At 58.7% G+C, this 26,566-nt stretch overlaps 1 protein-coding gene across 2 annotated transcripts in view; it reads left to right on the forward strand.

The window, feature by feature from the left end:
• Positions 1-1,510: 1,510 nt before the first annotated feature.
• The window catches only part of UHRF1 (ubiquitin like with PHD and ring finger domains 1), a 30,303-nt gene continuing 5,247 nt past the window's right edge, over positions 1,511-26,566 (forward strand). The window contains exons 1-15 of one of the 2 annotated variants that reach the window (XM_023644477.2): positions 1,511-1,749; positions 3,040-3,206; positions 11,634-11,900; positions 12,511-12,665; positions 14,849-15,064; positions 18,528-18,628; positions 18,747-18,933; positions 19,664-19,787; positions 19,882-19,989; positions 20,248-20,352; positions 21,346-21,452; positions 23,744-23,906; positions 23,978-24,115; positions 25,467-25,608; positions 25,676-25,833. In XM_023644477.2, coding sequence (XP_023500245.1) covers positions 3,054-3,206; positions 11,634-11,900; positions 12,511-12,665; positions 14,849-15,064; positions 18,528-18,628; positions 18,747-18,933; positions 19,664-19,787; positions 19,882-19,989; positions 20,248-20,352; positions 21,346-21,452; positions 23,744-23,906; positions 23,978-24,115; positions 25,467-25,608; positions 25,676-25,833 — 2,124 coding nt within the window. In that variant the 5' untranslated portion in view covers positions 1,511-1,749; positions 3,040-3,053. Of the gene's footprint in view, positions 1,750-2,271; positions 2,373-3,039; positions 3,207-11,633; positions 11,901-12,510; positions 12,666-14,848; positions 15,065-18,527; positions 18,629-18,746; positions 18,934-19,663; positions 19,788-19,881; positions 19,990-20,247; positions 20,353-21,345; positions 21,453-23,743; positions 23,907-23,977; positions 24,116-25,466; positions 25,609-25,675; positions 25,834-26,566 lie in introns of those variants that run through there. The other variant, XM_023644476.2, reaches the window with a different exon arrangement.

The raw sequence follows: 26,566 nt of genomic DNA on the forward strand, positions 1-26,566 counted from the left end.
GCTGAGGGCTGAGCATCCAGAAACGCATTCGGCGGCACAGATGGAGTCCAGAAGCTGGCTGTCACCACGCCAACCTCTGCCCTGTGGTCACATCTCCCTCTCTGCCTCTGCCCCTCTCTTTCGCTTATTAGGATCCCTGGGGTGACACTGGGCCAGCCCCGATAATCCAGGGTCATCTCGCCATCTCAAAACCTTTAATGTCGTCTGCAAAGTCCCTTTTGCCACAGAAGGGACCACATTCATAGGTTCCAGGGAGTAGGATCTGGACATCTTTGGGGGACCATTCTTCTGCCATCTGGGGAACAAAAGGAGACCTGCCAGTGCCAAGACAGAAGGGACTCTGTGCCAGAGGAAACTTGTAAAAACATAAATTGGAGCTCATTATTTTTCTGCTCACAGCTCTGCCATGCTGCTCACTGCTCTCAAGAGAAAGACCAAAGTTCTCTTGGTGGCCTGTGAGTTCTGACACGACACCCCTCGGACCTCGTCCCCTCCCCTTCTCCCCTTTGCTGAGTCTGCACGGCGACACTGGCCTCCTTGGTGCTTGCCCTGTATACACACACACACACACACACACACACACACACACCTAGTTCCAAGCCTTTTCCGGCCTCCAAGCTTGTTATTCCCTCCTGGACCCATCTGTCCTTGGTTTCTCATCTCAAATGTCATCTGCTCAGAGAGGCCCACCTTGTCACCTCAACCAGAAATGTCCTCTCCCCACCCCCCACATGGCCGCTGGTCACTCTCCAGCTATTGTCCCGTCTTCGTTGCAAGTAGTATCTGAAACGATGGGTTTTACTTATTCATTTCTTGCCTGTCCGCTGGGGCGAGATTTTACTCTCCCGGAGACCGCCAACAGGGCGGTCTTGCCTACCCTTGGCTCCCGCCCCCCCCAGCTCTGAGCACCCCGTCCAGGCGCTTTGTAGGTGTCCCGCCGGGGGTCACTGTGTGTCCGCCAAGGCTGGCCAGAGCGGAGCAGGGAGGGCGGAGGGGGCAGGGCGGCCCTGCCCGCCTGGACAGCCCGGAGAAGGCGGGAAAACGAGGCGGGAAAAACCAGCAAACAAGCCCTGCGGGTGGGTAGGGTGGGGAGCACTGGCCGGCCCTGACGCTAGGCAGTGGGGCTGGGGGCGATCAGGCTGGCCATCGGGGTGCAGACGGTCTCCCGGGGTGGTCCCCCACATTCTCCTGCAGGGTTTAGGTACTGATTCGGCCTTCCTTGCCCTCCTGGTCAATGCGTGCCCGGGAAGGGGGGCCGCGGGAAAGGACTTTAGAAGGTCAAGGAGTCTCTATTCTAGGGGTCCCTAGGGATCCCGGGGGGCACGCACAGTGGGGGGGGGACCCAGGTCCCGCCACCCGGCCCCATTGCACGCTGGGCGCGCCCAGCAGAGCGCGCAGGCCTGGGCGGGGCCGTGGCCCGCTGGGCGGAGGTGGGGGGGTGGACAGAGGCGGGGGGCGCCCCCCACCCCCTTTCTTGCTTCCCGCCACTGTGGCAGCCAATCACCAGGCAGGCGCCCGCCCCCGGCGCGGCCTCCCGCGGCCCCGCAACTCCCAAACGCCGAGTTTTCGCGGGAAAAAAATCAGAGCAGCTGGCAGCGCGGCGGCAGCGGTGGCCGTCCGGGCGCTCGGGGTCGCACGCACGTCCGCGCGGGGTCCGGGCCACGCACGCGGCTCCATCGCCATCCCCAGCCGGGCCAGGGGCGCAGGCAGGCAGTCAGGCAGGCGAGCGGATCGGGGCCGGCCGGAGAGGTGAGCGGCCGGGCGGCCCGGGGTGCCAGCCGGGGCCGGGGAGACCCGGCGCACGGGGCGCGGAGACTCTGCCCAACTCTCCGGAGCGGCCCGGGACGCGCGGCCAGCACGGGCGCACGCGCGCCCCTGCCCCGGGGGCCGCCCTGCACGCGTCTCGGGCTCTGCCCTCCGCCCCGCCGGCCCTTGGGAGTCGCTCCCGGCGCCCCGGGGCTCGGGCCGGGCGAGCCGATCATCCCCGGGGCCGCGCGGGGGTCGCGCCGGCGGGGTGGGGGAGGGCCCGGCGCGCCGCGGGGGAGGATGTCAGGCTCCGCGCCTGCGCGCGGGGCGCCCCGCGATTCAATTGTCGCGCCCGAGCCCGATTTCGCGCGCCCTTCGTTCCCCGGGCGCGTCTGGACCAATGGGGAGCGAGCGGGGCGGGGCGGCCGGGCGCGGCGCAGCCAATGAGCGAGGCAGCTCAAGTGAAGGGGGGCGGGCCTTGGCGCGCGGGGCCCCTCGGCCGGTCCCGGCGGTGGGGGTGGGCGTGGGCTCGCTGGCGTGGCCCGCGCGGCCGGGCGGGAGCACAAGAGGGGCTCCGGGGCCGGGGGTCGGGGGTCGGGGGCAGACGGGTCGGCCGCGGGGCCGAGGTGAGTGGCGCGGCGCGCGCGGGGCCGGCCGGGACGGGGCGGCCGGTTGCCATGGCCACCGCGGGGCCGGCCGCGTCGCGCACGCGCGCGCGGGGGGGGACCCCCGGGGGTCGGGGGCTCGCGGGTCCCGGGTGGGGTCCCCCCGCGTCCGGTCCCAGTTGGTTGAGTTTCCCGGGACTTCTAAAGTTGCAGCCCGCGCCGGACTTTTGGGTTTCTCTTTGGCGTCAGTATTCATCCAGGAAGGGAATGAATGAATGAATGGATGAACGAACGAACGAATGAATGAGCGAACTCGGCCCTTCCCGGTGTGGCTGTGTCCTCCTGGCTCCTCTGGACATCGGTGTTTTTTTGAACTCTGTGAAAGGCGGGAGGGGGTTGGAGGGAGTGGTCCAAGATGCCTTTTGCCCCCTCCTCTTAATTTCTTCCTGCTCTTCCATCCTCCGCCGGTGCTCGTCCTTAATGCATTAACTCTTTAATTGCCCTGCCAGGCCCTGGGCCAGCTCTGGCGATCAATGGGGAGCAGGGGGCTGGGAGGGCGTTCCGAGAGTTTCCTGGTGTCCCCAGGCTGGACAAAAGCCAGAATGATGAGCGGAGAAGGGCACAGCCCGGTGGAGGCGGAACTGACCCAGGGGTTCCCCCTCTCTGCCCCCCCACCCGCGCCCCCCAGCACCAGCAGACACCATGTGGATCCAGGTCCGCACCATGGATGGGAAGGTGGCCCACACCGTGGACTCGCTGTCCAGGCTGACGAAGGTGGAGGAGCTGAGGAGGAAGATCCAGGAGCTGTTCCACGTGGAGCCTGGCTTGCAGAGGCTGTTCTTCCGAGGCAAGCAGGTAAGCCCGCCCAGCAGGCCGCCTGCCCGCCCGCCCGCCTGGCCGGCCAGCACCTTTGTTCTTGCCTCGTCCGGGCACCGCACATGCACTGGCCCCCCCCTCGTCCGGTCCCGCTTCACGTCTCCACAGAAACCTCGAACGCTCGAGCCTGGAACAAAGGCTCGACTCGCACGTGGACACACCGGGCGGGCAGCTGGCACCCGAGTCGGCAGCGTCTGGGCTCTGTAACTCCCTTGTTCATTTTTGAAGCTCCCCTCCGAACAGTTTCTAGAAAAAGAAGTTGGAGGTGGCCGACAGAGGGCTGATGCATTTCGAGGAAGAGGCTAGAATGGTTACTCCAGTGCTAGCACAGAGGAGAGAGGGGGTTTTCCTTTGAAACACACGCCCGTGGCCCCACCGCCTGCACCTCGTTAGCGTTGACCCCACAGGCTCTGTTTTCTAGAAATTCCGATCAGCTTATTCGGAGTCCGGAGGCGGTGTTTGCTGAGCAGGGCTTTCCGCTCCTCTGGCCCTGCTGTCTGGCGGGGCTGCGGGAACGGGGGCTTGCACCTTCTGGGGGGGTCGGCTGGCCCGGCTCCTTTCTTTGCTCTCTCTCCCTGGCCCCTCATTTAAGCCATTTAAAATGGCCACCCTTGCTTTATCAGCTGCCCACGTTTGGGATGCTTTCTCCAGTGGCCCCGGGGTGGCTGGGGGAGGGGGGGTGGGGAGGTTCCATTTTTGTCGGTGTCTTTGAGGGGGGATGCTGCTGTGAGGCAGATTCCCAAGCTGGGCTAAGATGGTTCGACAGAAAGCGTCTGTCCTGGCCGTTGGGGCCATCCCGGAGTCCGTAGGGACTGGTGGAGGAGACGACTGGATTCAAAGTCTTCAGTTGGGCTGTGTGCGCCCGACTTCGTTGTTGTCGCGTGTTGAACCGGGGACTGCCGCCATCTGGTGTCTAGATGGAAAAATAAACACCCCGCGCCCGCCCGACCAGGAGTTTCGGGGGCTGGGACGGGCTTGTGTGCTTACCCGGAAAGAGACGCGATGATCAGTTTCCCCTGGGGGCTCGTGGCGCCCTTGGAGGGCTGGAGCCCCTTCCTGTGACTTGAACGTCCTCAGAATCCAGTGACACCCCCCCGCCCACCGGCCTGGGGAGGGGAAGCCAGCCTGCAAACTTGGCGGTGTGGCCTTGCCTTGGCGGGTGCTGGGAGTGGCGCTCCCCCCACTGGGTGCCGTCTTTCTCCCGCCGCCTCCAACGGTGGCTCGTTTTGGTGGCATCCAAACCAGTTTTCATTTGCCCCTCGGTCTGTTCGTTTAGCACAAGGCCCTTGCCCAGTTTCTGAAAACCTGCGTGTGCGTCCGCTGAAGAGCGCATGGCCGAGTTCAAAGCGAGTCGGATCAAGTCCTCTCAAGTTCAAGGGAGCGAATATTTTTGAGTGCCAGCGACCTCGGGCACTGTGCGTTTTAATTTTCACCTTTCAAACACGCAGGAAAGTTGGAAGAACCGTGAACAGCTAAACACTTTCCCCTAGATTTTAGCAACGACCTTCCTCGTATTCGCTTTATCATGTAGCGTTCTTTTTTATCCTCGCCCCGTCCACGAGTCCGTCTTATTTTGGAGGGTGCATTTCTAAGTCACTTGCAGACACTAGTTCATGTTGCCCGTAAACACGTCAGCCTTCCCGTCGTTCACCGGAGTTCCATATCTGTTTGTGGTTCTTGTAGGTAAAATTTGTATCTAGTGAGAGAAACACGTTGTAAGCAGACCATTGGGAGTTTTGACACTCGTCTACACCCGCGTAACCAACTCCTGTCTCCCTCCATTGGTAACGTAATATTTGGTCCGTGGAAAAGTCTTCGTAACGTCCGTCTCAGTTACAAAGCGTGATGGTGACAGGAGCCCCTGTGTGCGTTACACGCGTCCATCGAGGCTGCAGTGGTCAGGATGTCGGTGAGGAGACAATGTGGCTTTTATAGATCTCTGAAGGTCCCGTCTTCCTGTGTGACCTCTGTGGCTGTTGCTCATTGTCCTTCCCACTCGGCCGCCTGGTGAGGGAATGCAGAGTCGTTGCTGTCTTCCGGGTAAGGGAGCCAGGCCTCGGAGCGTGATGCAATTTCCTCAAGGTCGCACGGCTAGGAAGTGGCCCGGCCACTGGGACGTGTGGACAGTGCCAGGAGGGTGTGGGGGACGACGGTGCGCCCACGGCAGCCGCCCCGAGCGAGTCACGGCTGCAGACAGACCGGGCTCCTGGCGGTAGAAAGCAGCGCCATCTCCAGTGGGTGCAAGAGGACGGTGGTTTTTCACAGAATGTTCTAGAATGTTCATGATCCTTTTTTTTTTCCTTCCTCCCTTTTGAAAGAAGCAGGGCCTTGCAGTCCCAGGTCGGCAGTGAGGTTGGCTGAGCCGCTAAAGCAGAACACAGTCGAGTCTTTCTTCAGGATATGGGAGGGTTTCGTGGCTGGCTTGTTTAGGCTGAATAGGTTGGCGGTTATGTCGCTTGACTGGCGGAAATGCGGAGACGAATGGGGGCAGGGACTCCGGGCGGCGGGCCCAGCCTGGGCGAGAGCCACCGTCATCTGGCGCCTTTTTTTTTTTTTGGCTGCCCATGAAAATAACAATAGCTGTCATTCGTGGCGCCTTTGACGGGCCCAGGTACAATGCTTTGACATCATTTTCCCCCGTGGCCACTGGCTCTGGCCAGTGACTCTGCTCCCACAACAAACCTCGGGGCTAATTGTGGCCCCGCCACGCGTGGGCATGGTGCAGATCGAATTCGGGGAGGACACGGACACAGATGTGGAGGGCTGAGCCCTCGCCTGGGTGACGATAAAGGCGCAATAAATGATATAACTCAGAGTGTCCCCCACTGCTGACATGGGGGCCAGATCAGTCTCCTGGGGGGTAGTGGGGGGGCGCTGTCCTGGGCACTTCAGGGGGTCAAGCAGCCTCTCTGGTCCCCACCCTCTAGATGCCAGAGCACCCTCAGGTGTGACGACCACAGATGTCCCCAGACATGGCCCCTGGGGGGCACCGTCACCCCTAGTTGAGAACCACTAATTTCATAGATAATCTAGGAAAACAACTAAAGAGGCTGTGTTGGGGTCAGTCTGAAAGAGCAGTTGAAACAGCGGCCTGGGGGTGGCCTTGCGAGGGCCACTCATGTCACAGTGCCCCACCTAACGTCCCTGCCTTGAACGCCGGCCCGGTTTTCCCCGAGGGCAGGTCAGGCAGCAGGTACAACAGGTCCCCTCCCAGAGACCTGGCCTTCGGGTTGCGTGAGGGAGGGTCCCCTCCCCGGGGACAGCTCCCAGCTGGACGCCACGCCCTCCCAGCCAGGGCTCAGCAAACCTTTCTGTAAAGGGCCCGAGAGTAGATACTGGTCTCCGTGGGGACACTCCGCTCTGCCACTGGGGCGGGCCAGCCCCCATAGATAGCACACAGGTGAACGGGCCTGTTCCAACAGGGTCCCAATAGAGCTTTATTTACCAAATGGCCACAGGCTGTCGTGTGTCACTTAGACCCCGCGCTGTGGTCCAGCCTCCCCGGGTGAGTGCTGCCAGGTTTCCTGTTAGGAACAGCACGGCCCCGGAATGTTCTAGAACACGTCCCCCGGGGCGCTGGGTTGCAAGAGTTTTTCAAGGGCAAGGGCGCTGGAACTGTTGGGTCTCGGGGCCCCTTTCCACCCTCCAAAGCAATGGGGCCCCCAGGGAGTTCTTGTGGCTGCGGACCGTGTTGTTTCTATCGTAGTGGTCCAGCCTGAGGGCACGTGTGCAGGCCCTTTGAGGTGTCGGGAGCCTGTGTCCCCCCATGTCACATAGGCAGGCTCCTCTGTGCCCCCGTGAGCCCACAGGAGTGACGACGGCCGGTGGCATTGTGGTGTCATCACGACAAAAGTCTGAGCCTCGCAGACCCCCAAAACGCCACCCCAGGGTGTCTTCTCCGCCGTGCCCAGCAAGGTCAGAGGGCAGAGTGCACTTGTCACCAGTGATTTGCCCTCTGTGTCCCTGACAGGCTGGGACGTGCGAGGGGGTCATGCTCTCCACTCTGCCTGCTCCTCCCCGAGGGGAGGTTGTACCCCCTGTGCCACGTCTCGGGTCCCGCTCCCTGCGTTTTCCCCTTGCCTGTCCCTGTCTGTCCGCCTGGCCGGCCCGCGCCTCCGGTTGCTACAGAGGCTGGAGGCCGAGGAAGGCGGGGGGCCGGGCTGCAGCCCAGGAAGAGATGGCGTGGTTTTCTCTTCCTTCCCCCCGTGCGCCCAGCCCATCAGGCCCTCCTGGTGCCTGCTTCCCCCTCCGGCCGTGGGTCCCTCATGTTCAGAGCTCATACTGAACATGGGGTTGTGGGACCCCATGTTCCCGGTTTGCGTCCCCTCCACCTCTCGCTGAAATTGCTGCTTGGAACCGCCCCGGGAACCTCCCCTTGCAAACCCAGTGGCATCGGTTTCCTGCCTCTGGGCAGCACGGGGCCTCGTGACAAGTCCCCCCGAGATGTCACAGGGGCAGAAAGCGGACAGAGTCGGGGGGGGGGGGCGTGTGGGCTTGTTATCCGAGTTCCCAAAAGGACCCCGCGTGCTTGGTCCTCACATCCCTGACGTGTCGGTTCAGCTTTTAGCCGATGCGCGCGGGGCGGAATTCCAGATGTGCGGAAAGCTTGCTCGATTGAAAGAGAGAGACACACACGGGACGTCAGTGTCGCGGCCGCTTTGCCTCTGGGCCTGAGTCTGCTGGACCTGGTTGTCCGCCCCAAACCGCGCATGTGTATTTTACTACAGGCGATTTAAGGGATTTTCAACAGAAATTTGGGGTCATAGAGGATTGTCACTTTGGGTTTATAAGCGCAGCTCACGTCATTCAGTTTTTATGGCTTTTATTAGCGCTGTTAGCCTCCTTTGGAATTTTAGGATCTTGATAAGGAACTCGACCTTAGAATGTTCCATCACTGCGCACGGGACGCCTTGGCGTGGAGCAGCCCCGGGCCCAGCCGCTCTCCCCCGTGGTTCCCGAATGTTCGGGCAAGCAGAGTAGGGGAGAGGCCCCTCCCCTCCCCGACACCCTCTCGTCATAGCAGACAGTTATGCAAGCTTCAACTGCGGGGGCCCTTCTGGAAAGTTCCAGAAGCGGCCTCAGGAAGCCGCCAGACCAGCTTGGGAATTCCATCCCGGAGGCGGGGCCCCGGGCCAGCCCAGCCTCGCCTTTCTGGCCTCCGCAACCCCGCCTGCCCCGTGGGGGCCTCCTCGGCACCCTTGTCCCCGGAGGCACGGAGCCCAGGCCCGTGAGCATCCGGGCAGGTCCAGAGAGGGGCTTCGTGGGGGGAGCATTGTGGCTGGAAAACCCACGAGAGGAGCGTGGGGGGCTGCAGCCGGGCTCCCCACCTCTGCTCCATCAGGCCCCGCCAGAAGCAGCATGAGAATTCCTCCTGGCATGAGCGTCCGGGCCACATCGGCCACAGCCTTCCGCCTCGGCCTGACCCTCCCCCCGCCCCCCGCCCCCCAGCTCCGGTCAGGGGCGTCCTGTCTGCTCCTCAGCTCTTCCGCATCTCTCCAGAATCTTCCCACCGGCCTTGGATCCGCGTGTCCCTCCCGGCCCAGCTCCCTGCCTCTGCCCGTCTGTGGTCCAGGGGGCTCGCTGCATCTCCCATCCTCTGACATCGTCCTCGTTCCCCTCGACGTGTGGGAGACGCGTCTGATCCACTGCGTTTGGCTGTCACGCACAGCTGTGTGGCGTTCCTCTGTGTGAATAAGCCACCGTTTTGCTTGCAAATACACACCGGTGTGCACATCCCTCAGGCGTGCTTGGGGGACGGTCTGTCTGCTCAGTGGTTCCCTCGGGGGTGATGCTGCCCCACTGGGGACACTTGGCGATATCCGGGGATGTTTGTGGTTGTCACGACTCGGGGTGCTCCTGTCATCCATTGGATAGAGGCCAGGGATGCTGCCAGGACGCCCCCACCCCGAGAGTGACCCGGTCCCTGATGTCCCAGGGCTGAGGGGCGTCTGCCTGACCTCAGAGGAACCGGGCCTGGGGTGCCAGCGTCTCGTTCATCCTTTCTGAGGCCGTTTGGCTTGCCCTCCGCTGCCCTGCCTGTCACGGTTACACTGGGGACACTTGTCTCTCTGTGTATTTAAGTTAATAAACTTTATTTTTTAATGCAGTTTTAGGTTCATAGCCAAATTAAGAGGAAGGTACAGATTTCCCACATACTCTCCACCCCACACGCACAGCCTCCCCCACTATCTACCCCCCCCACCAGAGGCTGCTTTGATGACCGTCGATGAACCTGTGTGGACATGTCATCATCACCCAGAGCCCGGAGCTGACAGTAGGGGTCACTGTCGGTGTGGTACCTTCCGTGGGTTTGGACAGATGTAGAATGATGGTGTTCACTGTCACAGTGTCACAGGCTAGTTTCACTGCCCTGAACATGCCCTGTGCCCCCTCCGCCCGTTCGTCCGTCCTCTCTCCCCCTCCTGGCAGCCACTGATCTTTTTAGCGTTTGCATAGTTTTGTCTTTGCCAGAACGTCCTAGATTTGGAATCGTATATATGTAGCCTTTTCAGATGGACTCTTTCCTTTAAAAAAAAAATACTTTTATTGAGATACAATTCTCTTACATACAATTTACCCATTTAAAATATGCATTTCAGTGGCTTTCTGTATGTTCATGGAGCTCTGCGGCCATCACCACAGTCCATTTTAGGACATTTTCGTCACCTCCAAAGAAACCCCATCCCTATCAGCATCACCTCCACTCCCTCCCTAGCCCCTGGCCCCCACGAGCCTGCTCTCTGTCTGTGGATCGGCCTGTTCTGGACGTTTCCCGTCCATGGGGTCGCACGCCGTGTGTCCTTCTGTGTCTGCTTCTCTCCCTGAGCGTCGTGTGTGCTGGTCCGTCCACGTGCGGCTGTGTCAGGGCCTCGCTCCTCTTCAGGCTGCGTCATATTCCAGTGTGTGGGGGACCACCGTGCATGGATCCGTTCATCCCCTGATGGACACAGGGGTTGTTCCCACCCTTAGGCTGCTGTGAACGTGGTGCACAGGGTGACTTGTCTCTTCCTTCCCATCCGTGTCACCTCTCCGGTGTCGTGCCTGTCCTGTGTTGACGCCGTGTCTCACCCGCCCCGGCCTCCCTCTGGTTCCTGGGCACATGGTACCTTTGCTGGGTGGACAGGTGGCGTGGGCCCTGGTCGTCCTGGGTGGGGTTCCGAGGGGCCCGGAAGCCCCCGCAGCTGTGAGTGTTGCCGTGTTCACATGCGCTTTTCTCGGGGAGAGGGGTCATCAGATCGTGGGTTTGTGATGGATAAAAAATTACGATGGCTGTGAAGGACTCTGGATTCTGGAACCTGCCTTCCCTGGCCCCCAGGGGCTGTTTGCATATTCATAGCCATCAGCCCTTTGAGCCACTGATTTTGGTGAAAATGAGGCAGCAGCGAAAGCTGACCTTTTGTATATCTGTGGTCCCTCTCTCTTCTCCCTTTTCTTCAGGGCGCTGCTTCTGAACCAGGTCGTTCTGCCCTCAGGGGACACTGGCCTATGCCTGGGGACATCTGTGGTTGTCCTGGGGCTGCTCAACCCCCCACAGTGCCCAGGACGGCCCCCCACAGAGAGGGACCCGGAGCGTCAGGGCGGAGACCCGCCTTAGGGGCCTCTGGGTAGAACAGAATGGGCCTGAGGGTCCTGCTCGGGTGCTGATGGCCCGGGGCGCAGTTTTTAATCAAAGGTGAGCCCTCGGCCTTTTGTTCTCAGGGCTCCGGCTCCTTTGCATGCACCCACCCACCGGGTCAGGCCCAGGGTACAGATGGGGGGAGCCGCGCCAGCCACAGGCTCCCATGTCAGCGAATGACAGTGGGTGGACTCGGGAGAGAGGAGTGGACAGAGGGTGGCGTGATGACCAGAGAGGCTGCTGAGGACACGAGAGTTGAGCTAAAGCCTTACAGAGGGAGCTGATGACCGTGGGGCGCTGTCTCCTTGGGGTCACGCAGGCCCTGGGGACATCGGCCGGGTCACTCTCTGGGGGGCGCCATCCTGGGCGCTGTAGGGGGCTGAGCAGCATCCCTGGCCCCACCCATCTGATATGAGGAGCTCCCCCAGTGTGACAGCCACAGATGTCCCCAGACGTCGCCCAGTGTCCCCCAGGGGCAGGACCGCCCTCAATCGCGGACCAGCGATAAAGGCAACGCGTGTCTATTGTACCAAAGTGATGAAACACACAAAGTATTGAGAAAACCCCCCAGATCCCTGGTGCGCGTCCACAGCATGGCCGGGGTTGAGCTGTGTGCTCACTGTATGACACCAGGCGTCCTCGTTTGAGAGGCTTTGGGGACAGTGTGCACCCCCAGGAACGGATACGCCGTATGGTCCCACCGTCCGTCCTGGACCGTGCCCTCTGCTCACGGTGTGTTCCCGCCACCGGCCTCCCGCGGGCGGGTGATGTCCCTGTCCGTGTGTCTGCAGATGGAGGACGGCCACACTCTCTTCGATTACGACGTCCGCCTCAACGACACCATCCAGCTGCTCGTCCGGCAGAGCCTGGTGCTCCCGGCCAGCGGCGGCAGCAAGGAGAGGGACTCTGAGCTGTCCGACACGGACTCCGGCTGCGGCCTGGGCCAGAGCGAGTCTGACAAGTCATCCAACAGCGGCGAAGTGGCCAGCGAGGCGGACGGGAAGGCGGGCCTGGCGGACGACGACACGTGGGACGAGACGGAGCTGGGCCTGTACAAGGTGAGGCCCCGTGGGAGGCTCGGGACGGGCGTGCTTCCCGGGGGCACCCCCCACGCCCCTCCATCCCTGTGGCCGGGCGTCCCTGGTCCCGCTGTGACAATCTCCTGCGGGTTCCTTGGCTGGAACACATGGTCCTGGGTCCATGATTCCTTCCTGATCCTAAGTCAGATCCGTGTCCTGGTTGCTGCTCTCTGCTGTGGCCTCTGCTGGGTCTGTAAAATTTCCAAATTGGCTGCCACCTCTAAGATCATGAAATTTCACAGAAAGATCTAGGTTCCCAGCTTCTCTTGAGAAATGATAGCCTCCAGGGGACACTCGGCAATATCTGGGGACATTTGTGGTCATCACGACTAGGGATGATCCTGGCATCGAGTTGGGGGGGGGACCAGGGATGCTGCTCAACCCCCCACAGTGCCCACGATGGCCCCCCAGAGAGTGACCTGACCCCAGTGGCTGCAGTGCCCCGGCCGAGAAGGCCCGGTGCAGGCACGTGGCTTTGCATCGCAGCCCTGAAGCCTCTGGTGCCCAGAAACCAAAACGGGCTCCTGTCGGCTCTGCTGGCCACGTGTTCCTGCCCCGGGGCTGGTGAGAGAGCTCCTTTTCCCCTCAGGTCAACGAGTACGTCGACGCTCGGGACACCAACATGGGAGCCTGGTTCGAGGCGCAGGTCGTCAGGGTGACGAGGAAGGTGCCATCCCAGGACGAGCCCTGCAGCTCCAGCTCGACGCTGGAAGAAGATGTCATTTATCACGTGAAATATGATGAGTGAGTCCTGGCGGGCGGGTGGGTGGGCGGGCCTGGGGCGTCGGCTCCACATATCCGGGACCTGGAATTCAGGACTGCTGTGGGGACGATGATCAGGATTCAGGGGCCCCCACCCTCAGGCTCCCGACCCCACACGAAGCCACCCCTGGAGGCCCAGTTCTCCTATTGTATTTTTCTCCTATTACGTATCACCATATGGAACCATGTTATGTGTCTGTATCTCTCCTCTACTGGAACTCACAAGCATCTATTGAGCGCTTACTGCATGCCAGGCCTGTGCTGGACACAGGAAGGGCCTGTCTGTGAACGCGGGGTGTCTCAGCATCCCCCAGGCAGGCGGCTCCAACCTGAGCCATTTATTCTCTCCGGTTCGGGAGGCTGGAATCCAAGATCGAGGTGCCGGCAGGGTTGATGCCCGGTGAGGGCTCTCTGCCTGGCTTCTAGACGCCCGTCTTCTCACCGACGCCTCGAATGCCTTTCCGCTGTGTGTGCACGGGAAGAGAGGGCGCTGTCGTGTGGCTTCCTGTTCTCGTGAGGACACCAGTCCCATCAGATCAGGGCTGTAGCATTATGACCTCATTGACCTTAACTGCCTTCCTAGAGGCCCTGTCTCCAAGTACAGTCACAACAGGGCTCAGGGCTCCAGCATATGAATTTGGAGGGGATACTATTCGGTCCATACCGCCTGCGCCAGCTTCTGGCCCACCCTGCAGCTTAGCTTTGTACAACTTTCTGGAGTCACTGGATGAGTGCATCGCAGGAGCTGTAAGATTCCCATCGAAATCCGGCCCCTGGCCTGTGTTTGTCAATAAAGCTTTATCAAAACACGTCCACGTGCTTTCGTTGACACATCGGCTGTGACTGCTTTCCTGGTGACAGCAGCAGAGCGGGGCGTTTGCGACAGAGCCCTTCCAGCTCACAAAGCCGAAAATACTTAACCATCAGGCTTTTTATGGGAAAAATTTGGCAGCCCTTGTTTTTGGGGTTTATTGGTGAAAATAATGAGCCCCAGGCGAGACTGCTGGTCATGATAGATTTGGGGTCGTCCCCCTCACAGTCGAGGTTTAGCTTCATTGCTGGTGGAATATGTTTCTTTTAGGCCAATTATTTGATGCCTTTTTTGAGGCTGTTGGAATATTGTGCATATTCAGAATAATGACTTCCTGCTGCAGCCTAATATCCACTTTATTGTATTTACATAAATGGAATAACATACATCAGTCTACAAAAATCATCTTCAATACATGCCTGTGGGAAAAGGTTCCCCCCCCCCAAATTTCCTCCTGGATCGGTGTCCTAGGGGACCCATGACAGGGAACCACAGGCTGGCTGCTTATCGTCGCAGTCTGTCAGAGTCCACGATCCACTGCGGCCGGGGCCGTGGTCCTTCTCCGGGGCGTCCTCTGCCTCCTCCAGCTTCTGGTGGTGGCTGGCAGTCCTTGGCTTGTGGCCTCTTCCCTCCAGTGTCTGTGTCCGTCTTCAAGTGTCCTTCTCCTCTGTGTGTGTGTCTGTGTCTGTGTCTGTGTGTCTGTCTGTCTCATTCCGTCTTCTTATGAGAGCCCCTGTCACTGGATCTGGGCCCACCCTACTCCAATGTCACCTCATCTTAACTTGGTCACCCCTGCGAAGACCCTACTTCCAAATAAGGTGCCCTTCACAGGTATGGGGGCTTAGGACTCCAGGATATCTTTTTGGGGGGCATACCTCGACCCATGGCACCTCTGTATTGGAATGTGTCTTCCATGCCTGTGTATTTCTTTTCTTTTTTGAGGAAGATTAGCCCTGAGCTAATATCTGCTGCCAATCTTCCTCCTTTTTTTTTTTATGCTGAGGAAGACTGGCCCTGAGCGAGCGTCCGTGCCCATCTTCCTCTACTTTATATGTGGGACGCCTACCACAGCATGGCGTGCCAAGCGGTGCTGTGTCCGCACCTGGGATCCGAACTGGGGAACCCCAGGCCACTGAAGCGGAATGTGCTCACCCAAGCACTGCGCCACCGGGCCAGCCCCAATGCCTGTGTATTTTTGAAGCCAGCAAATGAGATGATCGGGGAGGGGGCTTTCCGTGCTGCTGTGATGAGAATAAGTGTCGTGTGCGTCCTTTCCCTCCTCGGCTTCTGTCTCCTGTGGAGGGAGTGACGCCGTACGTTGCCCCGGGATCTGAGCGTGTGCTTTTCCTCCCAGCTACCCGGAGAACGGAGTGGTCCAGATGAGCTCCCGGGACGTCCGGGCTCGAGCCCGAACCGTCCTCAAGTGGCAGGAGCTGGAGGTGGGCCAGGTGGTCATGCTCAACTACAATCCCGACAACCCCAAGGAGCGTGGCTTCTGGTACGACGCCGAGATCGTGCGGAAGCGTGAGACCCGGACGGTGCGAGAGCTGTATGCCAACGTCAGGCTCGGGTGAGTGACGCGGCCAGCCTCCGGCCTCCGCCTGGCCTCCCTGCCTCCCTGCCTCCCCTCGGGACTCCAGCCCTCCTTCCTGGTCGCCGCTGGTGATCTTTCTGACTGACCACCTCATGGCCCTGCGCAGGGGGCCGTCTCTGAGCCCCCAACGGGCCGAGATTTCAAGCTTCCTTTTTGTCCTTTTATTTGTTTTTCTAGTTTGGCAAATAGGTAATACACTCAAATGTGTCAAAATCCAGAAAGTAGCAAAGGCCACACGGTGGATATTCTCCCGCCTCTCTGTCCCCTGGCCACCCCTTCTCCTCTCTGGAGACATCGCTGTTTCTGTCACCTTCCAGGGACCGTCTGTGCATCCACAAGCGTAAACATTTACATACATAAACCCGCACACAGAGGGGTCCGCTGTTCATCGGGGCTCAGCACACTGCAGTTCACAGGTCACCGCTGGCCCTCTGCCCGTTTTGGCAGATAACGTTTTCTTGGCACACGGCCACGCCCATCCGGGTGTCGATTATCCGAGGCTGCTGTGGTGGTGCGAGGGCGGAGCTGAGTAGTTGGGAAGGGGCCGTGGGGCCTGCAAGGCCGAGAAGATGCATCGTCTGGCCCTTTGTGGAAAATGTTTGCCCAGCCCTGTTCGCCCTTGCTTTTGTGTGTGTGTCTGTGCATTTAAATAGAAATAACAGAAAACTTACCAGCTTAACCAGTTTTCAGGGCCCAGCTCAGCGGCATGAAGCACATTCACACGGTTGTGCCACCATCCCCTCCATCCGTCTCCAGAACTTTCCATCTTCCCAAACTGAAGCTCTGTCCCCAGGAAACACTGACTCCCACCCCTCCCCCAGCCCCTGGCCCCCATCCACTTTCTGTCTCTGTGGATGTGGCTCCTCTGGGGACCTCCTGTGAGTGGACCACACAGTGTGTGTCCTTCTGTGTCTGGCTCATGTCCCTGAGCATCATGTCCTCCAGGTCCCTCCACATGGGAGCAGGTGTCAGGATTTCCTTCCTTTTCATGGCTGCGTAATATTCTGTTGTATGTATCACATATATACATGGACATCTGGGCAGGAGTGTCCTAAGCACAGGCCCGGCAAGCACAAAGGTCCTGGGGCGGAGCCCTTCCTGGTGCATTTGTGGCCTAGCAAGGAGGTTGTTGGACTGGAGTGGAGGGAGAGAGGAATTGAGACTGGACGCCTTCATGTATCTGGGCTTTGAGGGCATGGTCAGGAGTGGTCCAGAACCAGTGTTTATTCTGTGTTGCTGGCAACCATCGGAGCATTTGAGCACAGGCGTCTCACGCTTTGACCAATCAGGAAAATTGGAAACGGGAAAATAGAGTTTTCTCCCTTCTCTTTTCTTTGGGTTGATTTTGCTTTTTCTGGTTTCTTGAGGTAACAACTTAGACGATGTGAGATATTTCCTCTTTTGTAATGTGAGCATTGAGTGCTATGAATTTCCCTCTCCTCACTGCCTTACCTGCTTCCCACTTATTTTGCTGTGTTCTATTTTTCTTTTTATTAACAGTTCTACTTTTTAATTTCCTCTGAGACTTCGCCTTTGGCTCCTTGCTTATTTAGAAATGTTGTGTTTAATTCCCAAATGTGCAGAGATTTTTGCATTGTCTTTCTGTTATCGATTTCTAGTTTGACTTCCTTAGGGTCAAGGAACATACTCTATAGGATTTCTTTCTCTCTCAATTTGTTGAGGTTTGTCTTTTTGGCCCAGAATAGGGTCTGTCTTGGTGACTCTTCTGTGGTCGCTTGAAAAAAAAAAACTACATTTTGTTGTTGGGTAGAATGTCCTATTTGTATCAGTCAGATCCTGTCAGCTGATTGTGTTGTTCGCGTCTTCTAATTCCTGCTGATCCTTTGTTGGTTGCTGAGGGAACGTCGCAGGGCCCAGCTGGAACTGTGGGTTTGTCTGTTTCTCCCTTCAGCCTCGTAATCGTGAGGCTCTGTTGTTGGTGTGCCCTCACTTGCGATAGTTAAGTTTTCCTGGTTGAATCAATTATCCTTTTATCATTAGATTATGGCCCTCTTTTTTTTTTTTTGAGGAAGATTGGCCCTGAGCAAACATCTGCCAATCCTCCTCTTTTTGCTGAGGAAGGCTGGCCCTGAGCTAACATTCGTGCCCATCTTCCTCTACTTTATATGTGGGACGCCTGCCACAGCATGGCTTACCAAGCAGTGCCATGTCCGCACCCGGGATCCGACCCGGTGAACCCCGGGCCGCCGAGAAGCGGAACATGCGAACTTAACCGCTGTGCCACCGGGCCGGAGCCCCAATATATAGCTTTTAAATCTCTTTGGTCTTTAGGTTTCCTGCATTTCCTTTTTCCTCCTTTTCCTCGGCACTTTGTTTGTCAAGGAAGCCTGGTCGTGTGGAAGGTGCACAGTCTGGATTTTGCCGGCTGCGTCCTCGTGGTGTCGTTTCCTCTGTTCCTGTGTCCCTGGGTTTCCTGTGAACTGGCGGGCGGATCTGGACCCGGGCCGTCTAGTTCCGTAGACACAGGCCACGTGTGTGTCGGGCACTTGACGTGTGGCCAGCACACACTGAGACATGCCACAAGTGCAAACACACACCGGATTTCGAAGACTGAGTGCCAAAAATGGATGCAAAATAGCTTGTTAATAATTCCTTAATATTATTACATGCTGAAGTAATATTTTGTGTACACTGGGTCACATAAGTCGTACTTAACTGATTCCGTCTGTTTTTAGTTTTTGAATGTCGTTGCTGGAACATGTAGAATTACACACATGGTGTGCATTTGTGGCTCGCATTCACTTTCCACTGGACGTGGGCGATGTAGGTGTTGGATTGATCCCTGAGGGTCATTTTAACTTAGAGGAGCTTTTGTGCCTTTTTTTTTTTTTTTTTGGGTGAGGAAGATTGGCCCTGAGCTAACATCTGTTGCAATCTTCCTCTTTTTTTTCCCTCCCCAAAGCCCCAGTATATAGTTGTATATGCTAGTTCTAGTTCATTCTGGTTCTTCTGTGTGGGATAGCACCACAGCGTGGCTTGATGAACAGTGGGTAGGTTGGCACCCAGGATCTGAACTGGTGAACTGTGGGCTGCCAAAGCAGAATGTGTGAACTTAGCCACTCGGCCACGGGCCCGGCCCCGGCTTCTGTGTTTTGATGTAGGCCGATTGAATTTGCCTTCATGGTTTCTGCACGTGGGGCCTCGTTTCCTCAGTCTTCCTGCCCCCTTAGAATGTATTCTCTCCAACGCAGTGTGTGATGGAACCCTGGTTTCTGTGCTGTTTTCGTCTTGCTTCTGCTTTAGCCGGACTTGACCTGGCAAGGGGAGAGCTAAGCGAATGCACGAGGCCCCGAGATGCCTCTCCACTGGTGTAACTAAAACCCGAGGTGCTCTGGGAAGTGCTGGGTGGCACAGTTGCTCCCCGAGATGCTGGGTGGGCCCGGCGTGCTGGAATGTTCTAACGTCTCGCCCCTCACAGGGACAATTCTCTCAACGACTGTCGGATCATCTTCGTGGACGAAGTTTTCAAGATCGAGCGCCCAGGCGAGGGGAGCCCCGTGGTCGACAACCCCATGAGGAGTGAGTCCGGGCCTGCCCTGCCGTGGCTCCCGCGTCGGGCGTCGGGCGTGGGCGGGTCTCCTGTCCCCTCCCTGCATGGCCGGCCCTGCCCGAGCTGACCCCGGCCTCCCGCGTCCAGGGAAGAGCGGGCCCTCCTGCAAGCACTGCAAGGACGACGAGAGCAAGACCTGCCGGGTGTGCGCCTGCCACCTGTGCGGGGGCAAGCAGGACCCCGACAAGCAGCTGCTGTGCGACGAGTGCGACATGGCCTTCCACATCTACTGCCTGTGCCCGCCGCTCAGCAGCATCCCCAAGGAGGACGAGTGGTGAGTGGACGCCTGGCCGCTCCCGTGACGGGCTCGGGGCTGCGGGCGCTCGGCCGTGCGGGTCGGGGGGCCGGACGGTGCTGGGAAACGAGCTGACACGAGGCAGGTGAGGGAGCCGTCCTGTTTCCAGGTGTGGCCTGGGCCTCCAGTAAGCGCAGGGAAGGGGGCCCGGCAGGTCGGAGGACAGAGCCAGGCCTCCCGCATCTCCTGGAGCATCCTCTTGGCCATGACGCTCTTGGCGCTCGTACCATAACTGCCAGCGTGGATAGGAAGGTGGCAATGCGCTCGGCTCTGGTCTAAGGACACCAACCTGTTAACGGAGCTGTCGCTACAGCTCAGAGGTGGCTGTTGTTCACACACCCCGCCCCCCCGCCTTGCGGAGATGGGGAAACTGAGTCACGGCCGCGAGAAGGTGCCCGTCTACGTGTGTTCCCCACATCCCGGCTGGAGGGAGGCCCCGTGACATCCCCAGCGGGAGAGGGGTGAGCGTCTGCCGTCCAGTAGACTGTTCTGTGTCGGTGGATGTGTTGCTCTGTGCCGTCCGCTGTGGTCGCCACTCGCCGCGTGTGGCTGCTGGGCCCTTGGAGGCCCACACGTCAAGGAATGGCGTTTCTTCCTTAATTTTAATGAATTTAACTTTGAACATCCTTCCCTTCTTGGACAGCGCGGGATGCAGGCGGCGGTGGGAGTGGGGCGGCCGGGGCGGGAGGTGACGTCCCCGTTGTCGCAGGTACTGCCCCGAGTGTCGGAATGACGCCAGCGAGGTGGTGCTGGCAGGGGAGAAGCTGAAGGAAAGCAAGAAGAAGGCGAAGATGGCGTCAGCCACGTCGTCCTCGCAGCGGGACTGGGGCAAGGTGAGGTGGCCCCTTGTGCACTCCCTGCGTCATCCCCCCCACCACCGTCCTGTGGCGCTCACACTGCTCTGCCCTCTGTCTCCCGAACCCACAGGGCATGGCGTGCGTGGGCCGCACCAAGGAGTGCACCATCGTCCCCTCCAACCACTACGGACCCATCCCGGGCATCCCCGTGGGCACCATGTGGAGGTTCCGAGTCCAGGTATGTGCAAGCGTCCTGAGGCTCTGGGGCCCGGCTGGCGGGCACTGGCCTTCCAGAAGCCCCTCCACCCCGGAGGGGGGCCACCCCTTAAGCAGGCGGCAGGGCAGGCTTCCGAGGTGGGGCCTGGGCCCAGCTGTCTGTGGAGGGGGGCTCGTCACGGGCGTGTCCGCGTGGGGGAGGCGGACGGAGGAGGTGGAGGCGGGGCCTCCTGCAGCAGCCCATCCAGAAGGGACATTTGTCTCTCGGTGGCTTTCGCAGGTCAGCGAGTCGGGGGTCCACCGGCCTCACGTGGCGGGCATCCACGGCCGGAGCAACGACGGGGCGTACTCCCTGGTCCTGGCCGGGGGCTATGAGGACGATGTGGTGAGTGGGGGGGGTTTGTTTTATTTATTTTTTAATTGAGATCAATACAGAAAACAAAATGCACCATGTTAACCATTTTAAGGGCACAGCTCAGCGGCATGAAGCACATCCACGTGGTTGTGCCACTATCCCCACCATCCGTCTCCAGAACTTTCCATCTCCCCAAAGTGAAGCTCTGTCCCCATGAAACACGGACTCCCACCCCTCCCCCAGCCCCTGGCCCCCCATCCACTTTCTGTCTCTGTGGATGTGGCTCCTCTGGGGACCTCCTGTGAGTGGACCACACAGTCTGTGTCCCTCTGTGTCTGGCTCACGTCACTGAGCATCACGTCCTCCAGGTCCGTCCACGTGGGAGCAGGTGTCAGGATCTCCTTCCTTTTCACGGCTGTGTAATATTCCAAGGTGTGGATGGACACCTGGGTTGCCTCCACATTTTAGCTCTTCTGAATCATGCTGCCGTGACTGTGGGTGGGCAAACACCTGTTTAAGACCCTGTTTTCGGTTCTTTGTGGTGGATACCAGAAGCGGGAGTGCTGGGTCACAGGGTAATTCTGTTTTTAAAGATTTTATTTTTTCCTTTTTCTCCCCAAAGCCCCTGGTACATAGTTGTATATTCTTTGTTGTGGGTCCTTCTGGTTGTGGCATGTGGGACGCTGCCTCAGCGTGGTCTGATGAGCAGTGCCATGTCCGCGCCCAGGATTTGAACCAACTAAATGCTGCGCCGCCTGCAGCGGAGCGTGCGAACTTAACCGCTCGGCCACGGGGCTGGCCCCTAATTCTGTTTTTAGTTTTGAGGAGCCTCCCTAGTGTTCGCCGCGGCCGCCCCGCTCTGCATTCCCAGCGGCCGTGCGCAGGCCCCGCGACTCCACACCCTTGCCCTCACTTGTCACTGTCTGTCTCTCTGATGGCCGACGTCCTGACGGGCGTGGGGGGCTTGTCTTCAGTGGGTCCCTCTGCGTGGAGGGTTCAGCCTGCCCCCCTCATCTGTTTCAGGACAACGGGAACTCTTTCACGTACACGGGAAGCGGTGGGCGAGATCTTTCCGGCAACAAGCGGACTGCGGAACAGTCTTGCGATCAGAAACTCACCAACACCAACAGGTTCGCAGAAACGGGTTTTCTTGTTTCTTTACCAGCACGCGTCTGCCTCATCCTCTGATCGTTCCACAGGGGATGGGGTTGGTTCTGTTTTGGGGTGTCACGTCTGGGAAGTTAGGTCCCCATTGAGCCTGTGGTGGACATAGGGATGATGAACATCCGTTTCTTCCCTTCTCTGCCTCTGAAGACTTGTGACTTATTCAGTAAATTGAACTTTTTTTTGTGAAGAAGATTAGCCCTGAGCTAACATCTGCTGCTAATCCACCTCTTTTTTTTTTTTTGCTGAGGAAGACTGGCCCTGAGCTAACATCCGTGCCCATCTTCCTCTACTTTATATGTGGGACGCCTACCACAGCATGGCTTGATGAGCGGTGCCATGTCCACACCTGGGATCCCAACTGGCAAAACCCAGGCCAAGGAAGCAGAACGTGCGAACTTAACCTCTACACCACTGGGCTGGCCCCTAAATTAAACTTTTTAATTAAAGTATTAAAGGAAACTTTTTCCCTAAAAGGCCAGATAATAAACATTTTTGCCTTTGCGGGCCACGTGGTCTCTGTAGCAGCCTCGCAGCTCTGTCATCAGAGCACACGTGAGTGACTGAGCATGGCTGTGTACCAATAAAACTTTATCAGCAAAACCATGCAGCAGGCCAGAGTTTGCTGACATGTGATTGCAGGGGAAGGAAGACATTTTAAGCATAAAAAGCATCTTAAAGCTCAAAGGAAAAGACTGATTTGGTGACTTCAGTATTATAAATTACATCAATAAAACCCCGAAGTAAAATGAGAAAGCAGATGGCTATTTGGGGGTAAAGTCTGCCACAAAAATGACACGTGATGGTTATGTCCTTATATATAAAGAGCTGTTGCAAATCAATAAGAAAAACTAATAGAAGCAAAAAACATGCAGATCTTTCACAAAAGAAATGCAAATGTCCAAGCACCGTGGAAAATTGTTCAGTTTTAGTAATCAAAGAAATACAAATGGAAACACTAGTGAGGTACATTTCTTTCTCCTGTAAAATTGGCCCAAAATTCTAAAATGTTGAGGAATGCCAAGTTGTGGACTAGTGTTCCAGGGTTGGCAGAAATACAAAGTGGTACCATCTTTCCGGAAAGCTCTTTGCCTGTATGTAAAAAGAGCCTTGAAAATGTCGTTAATGGGGCTGGCCCGGTGGCGTAGTGGTTAAGTTCGTGCACTCCACTTCAGTGGCCTGGGGTTTGTGGGTTCAGATCCCAGGTGTGGCCCTACACACCACTCATCAAGCCATGCTGTGGTAGCGTCCCACATACAAAGCAGAGGAAGATGGGCACAGGTGTTGGCTCAGCGACGATCTTCCTCACCAAAAAAAAAGAAAAAAAAAAGGAAATGTCCTTACTCTTGACCCCATGATTCCGCTTTGAAAGTGTTCATGAGACACAAGGAGGTAAAAACGTCCTGTGTAGCAAAACTCATCCTGTCATCATCTAAAACAGCAAATCTCAGTAACTAAAGATCTGTTTGTGAAAGGGGTAGGTTCATCGTGCATTTATCTGTCTAGTGGAATATTTTAATTTCAGTAGCTGTTAAAAAGCCCGTTTTCAGAACAGCTTAGGAGCTAACGTTAAGTGATAAAATTGGGACACAAAACTGAGAAATCTGTGCTTTCAAAGGTGCTGTGTGTCTGTGAGAACACACACGGTCGCGGCTGTCCCCTCCCACGGTGGAGATGGCACCATTGCAACGAAGTGCGGAGCCTGCCCCCGGTCCACCTTCCCCGGGCCTCGTGCCCTCCGGCGGCACGGACCGGTCGCCGGCCCATGTTTGCGTGCCGCCTCGTTTCTTTTCTCAGCGGCATCTTCCCCACATGGTGCGTTAGCGTCTTATGGCTCCAGTAACAAAATGCCACCAACTGGAGCATTTAAAACAGCAGGGCTGTCTCCTCACCTAGTTCTGGAGGCCCCATGTGGGCAGGGCCACGCTCCCCCTGAAACCTCCAGGGAGGGTCCGTCCTGCCCCCTCCAGCTTCTGGTGACCCCGGCCACCCTTGGCGTCCCCCCTCCCCAGCCTCCGCCTCTGTCTGCACGTGCCCAGCTCCCTGTGCGTCCGTGCGTCAGTTTCCCATTTCTGAGAAGAGCCCCGGTCATGGGGTTCGGGGCCCCTGCTCCTCCGCTCTGGCCCCCTCTGCGCTTGACCCCCTCTGCACGCACCGCTTCCCCAGAAGGTCACGGCCACAGGTTTGGGGGGCTGGGACTCGGTCCTTTCTGGAGGCCGCAGTCCAGCTTAGAGCGCGGCCCCGCCTGTCCCTGCAGGGCGCTGGCCCTCAACTGCAGTGCCCCCATCAACGACCGCAAAGGGGCCGAGGCCAAGGACTGGCGGGCGGGGAAGCCAGTCCGTGTGGTGCGCAACGTCAAGGGGCGCAAACACAGCAAGTACGCCCCCACCGAGGGCAACCGGTACGACGGCATCTACAAGGTGAGCGGCCGGCCCGCGCGCGCCGCGTCCCCCGTCCCCAACACCCCTGACGGGGCCCCCGCTCCCTGCAGGTGGTGAGGTACTGGCCCGAGAAGGGCAAGTCCGGCTTCCTGGTGTGGCGCTACCTGCTGCGGAGGGACGACACCGAGCCGGGCCCCTGGACCAAGGAGGGCAAGGACCGGATCAAGAAGCTGGGGCTGACCATGCAGGTGCGTCCACGCCGGGCCCGCTGGGGCCACCGGGTCCCAGGTCTGCTGGGAACCCAGCCCTGGGTGCTCCTGGCTGATCTGGCGCCTAATGCTTGCACAGCCCGGACTGGCGGGCGTCCTGCTTTGAGCTTCATCATCGCAGTCGGTCACTGGGGACCACGGCAGGTGCCAGCCCCAGGGGCGCCTGGGCGGCGAGCACCTGGCCGGCGGGCAGCCCTCCCGGGTTTCTCTCATCTGAAATGACGTCCAGGTCCCCAGCTGCTTGCGCCCTCCCGGCTGTCCCTCCAGATTCTTAGCCGGCGGGTGGCGTTCGAGGTTTGCTCAGCGAGCCAGACCTCCTCCTCGGGGCCGTGCTGGTGGAGGGGCTGGTCCCAAAGCAACTGGGAATTGGGTCGTTTCTCTGTTCTGGCTGCTTTTCTCTCCTCGCTCGGCTCCTCACCCCATGTACCTCTCCCAAAAAAAAGCAGAAACAAACCAAGAAATCCAGTGGACGCCGAGGCTAGATGTGTCAATAAGGACAAATAAACGGTCCCTCCCGCCAGCCACTCACGGCTTCATAGCAGCGGAATCTGCCGTCGTCCCGGCGTTCACCCAGCACGGGAATCTGGCTTTTTTGCCCTGTAATTATGGTGCTTTCTGCTCGTCACGGGGACTTGCTTTCCCCCGAGAACTCGTGCTGCGACTATTTAAGGCATCTTAATTGCCCTTGAGAGTCTGACAGCGCCTACCCCCTGGGGTCACAAAGAGCCGTCTTCCACACAGTGTTCGTGCCACAGGGAATTCCGGAAGCTGAGGAACTGGGGACAGAAGCGGCCATGGGAGTGGGGTTTTCAGTTCTGACTTAAGTCTTTGTTGCAACCTCATGTGGGTGAGGAAGCCTGGAGGTTTCTCCGTGCGACCTTGGGGAGTCAGACAAGCTCGGAGGTGCCTCGGGGATGCGGTTCCGGTCCAACACGGCCTGTCGGGACCTGGAGCCCAAGAGGCCTCCGAGTCGGTTGCCGAGCTAAGGCCCTGGGGCCAGTTATCTGTAAATGAAGTTCTCCTGGGGCACAGCCAGGCTCCTCGGTGCACAGGGCGGCTGTGGCTGCTTTAGGGCCGTGGCAGCGCTGTGTCCTCACAAAGCTGGGCATATTTACAACCTCCAATCGAAATCATCAAGGTAGTCAGACCATCTGATTTGTGGGATCGGATCCCCAGCGTTTCACCTGAGGCTCTGGAGTTAAGTGGAGGCCTCAGGTGGGGCCTGGGTGGGTGCGATGATGCTATGACTGTAGGAGGGAGGTGGCGGGGAGTTAGGGTTCCCCCCAGGGCCACCCCCGCTCCAGCCCGGGCTCCGCCCTCTCGCACTCAGTACCCGGAGGGCTACCTGGAGGCGCTGGCCCGGAAGGAGAAGGAGAACAGCAAGAGGGAGGCCGAGGAGGAGGAGCCGCAGGACGAGGAGGAGGGCGGCCTCACGTCCCCCAGGAGGGGCAAGCGGAAGAGCAAGTCGGCAGGTGGGTGTCCCCGCGGGCGGCCGCGGCAGGCGCGCGGGCCGGCTCTCACCTCTCCGCTCCGTCCCAGGAGGTGGCAAGAACGGCGCCGGGTCCCCGCGAGGGACGCCCAAGAAAACCAAGGTGGAGCCCTACAGCCTCACGGCCCAGCAGCACGGCCTCATCAAGGAGGACAGGAGCAACGCGAAGCTGTGGGCCGAGACCCTGAAGGCGCTCAAGGACGGCCCGGTGAGCCCCCGCCCCCGCGGCCTGCGGGCCCACGTTGCTTTTTTTTTTATTGTGATAGAATAAACAGAAAACTCACCATCGTAACCATTTTAAGGGCACAGCTCAGTGGCATGAAGCACATCCACGTGGTTGTGCAACCATCCCCTCCATCTGTCTCCAGAACTTTCCATCTCCCCAAACTGCAGCTCTGTCCCCATGAAACACTGACTCCCCACCCCTCCCCCAACCCCTGGCCCCCCATCCTTTCTGTCTCTGTGGCTGTGGCTCCTCTGGGGACCTCCTGTGAGTGGACCACACAGTGTGTGTCCGTCTGTGTCTGGCTCACGTCCCTGAGCATCACGTCCTCCAGGTCCGTCCACGTGGGAGCAGGCGTCAGGATCTCCTTCCTTTTCACGGCTGCGTAATATTCCAGGCTGTGATGGACACACTGTGTGGGTCCATCATCCGTTGATGGACACCCGGGTTGCCTCCACCTCTTGGCTGTTGTTTCTCACGCTACTGTGAACACGGCCGCACACATGTCCCTTCGAGCCCCTGCTTTCAGTTCTCATGGGTCTGTCCCCAGAGGTGGGATTGCCGGGTCTGTGGTCATTCTGCGTTTGGCTTTTTGGGGAACCGCCAAACTAGGGCTGTCTTTTTCTGATCCTCCTGCCCCGGGTGGGGTAACATTGATGAGTCACTGCCACTGAGTGGCTTAGCATCCTCTGGCCACTGTCCCTGCCTGGTGGGGGCG

Source organism: Equus caballus, chromosome 7 (genome assembly GCF_041296265.1).
Source record: "Equus caballus isolate H_3958 breed thoroughbred chromosome 7, TB-T2T, whole genome shotgun sequence".
NCBI classification, from domain to species: domain Eukaryota; kingdom Metazoa; phylum Chordata; class Mammalia; order Perissodactyla; family Equidae; genus Equus; species Equus caballus.